The following is a 1,101-nucleotide window of genomic DNA, read 5'->3' as shown; positions in this document are numbered from 1 at the left end:
TATCTATCTATCTATCTATCTATCTATCTATCTATCTATCTATCTATCTATCTATGCCGTTCTTCTCGTCCGCGGTTCTCCAAATAATCACTGACACGATCTCCAGTCTTGTCTCTTTCCAAGATCACCCCACGGACAAAGTTTTCAGCAAAAATATTTCATTGAATTATCTTAGGGAAATCCTTTTTCTTGTTTCATGGATTTAGTTTTTGTACCAATGTTCCTTTAAAAAAAAGCATATCATAGTTTGTTCCAAATATATTGGCTATGCTGACTTCACTATCAAAACAAAGACATTAGTATTATTATCGCCACTGCTTTCTGTTGAAACCCCAATATAAAAGAATCTAGCAAATACCATTGGTTGATTGATTGATTGATTAATTAAATACATTGGTTGATTGATTGATTAGTTGATCAATCGATCAATTGATTGATTTATTAGGTTGATTGATTGATTAATTGATTGATTGGGTTGGTTGATTGAATGACTGAATCTGTTATCTATGCCTCCACATACCATTCCAAAATTGGGTAGTTGTTTCATTCACTCCCGCCGTGTGCTCTATCGACAGGCAAGGATCCTAACGAGATCATAAAAAAATACCTACCCCTGGAGGAGGGCCAGACAATAGAATCCTGGCAGAGCGGGGAACCCATGAAGGCCATCAAGACCAAGATACGCACCAAGAGTGGGCGAATCATTGAGAAGACGATCTATGTCAGCGCTGACGACTATGAGAGGATGATGGAGGTGAGGAAGGAAGGAGAGGGGAGGGAGGAGAAAAGGAAAGGGTGGTTGGATGGGAACAGAAATGTTTTGTTATATAAGCATTAAGCTCTATTAGACTTTTTATTCTGCTCTTGCTTTTCGGCGACAACTATGACGACGACAACGACGACGACGACGACGACGATGACGATGATGATGATGATGATGATGAAGATGATGAAGTGCTTCCCTCAGCCCCCTTTAATCGCTCTCCGACAACCCCCCAACCTTGGCAACCTTCTCATCCGTACGAAAGATACGATACATCTTCCTTCACCTCAAAACAACCCCTCACAAACCCCCCAGAACCACCCCTGCAAGAAACCTAG

General features: G+C 40.9%; 1 protein-coding gene across 1 annotated transcript in view; it reads left to right on the top strand.

Moving 5' to 3' along the window:
- The window catches only part of LOC101856069, a gene marked incomplete at its 5' end in the record, with an annotated part of 54,749 nt that overhangs the window by 12,664 nt on the left and 40,984 nt on the right, over positions 1-1,101 (top strand). The window contains 1 exon segment of the mRNA XM_013090125.2: positions 576-817. Coding sequence (XP_012945579.1) covers positions 576-817 — 242 coding nt within the window.

The sequence above is a fragment of the Aplysia californica genome, unplaced genomic scaffold (genome assembly GCF_000002075.1).
Source record: "Aplysia californica isolate F4 #8 unplaced genomic scaffold, AplCal3.0 scaffold01150, whole genome shotgun sequence".
NCBI classification, from domain to species: Eukaryota; Metazoa; Mollusca; class Gastropoda; order Aplysiida; family Aplysiidae; genus Aplysia; species Aplysia californica.
The sequence above is the reverse complement of the archived record's forward strand: the minus strand, read 5'-3'. Positions and strand labels throughout refer to the sequence as shown.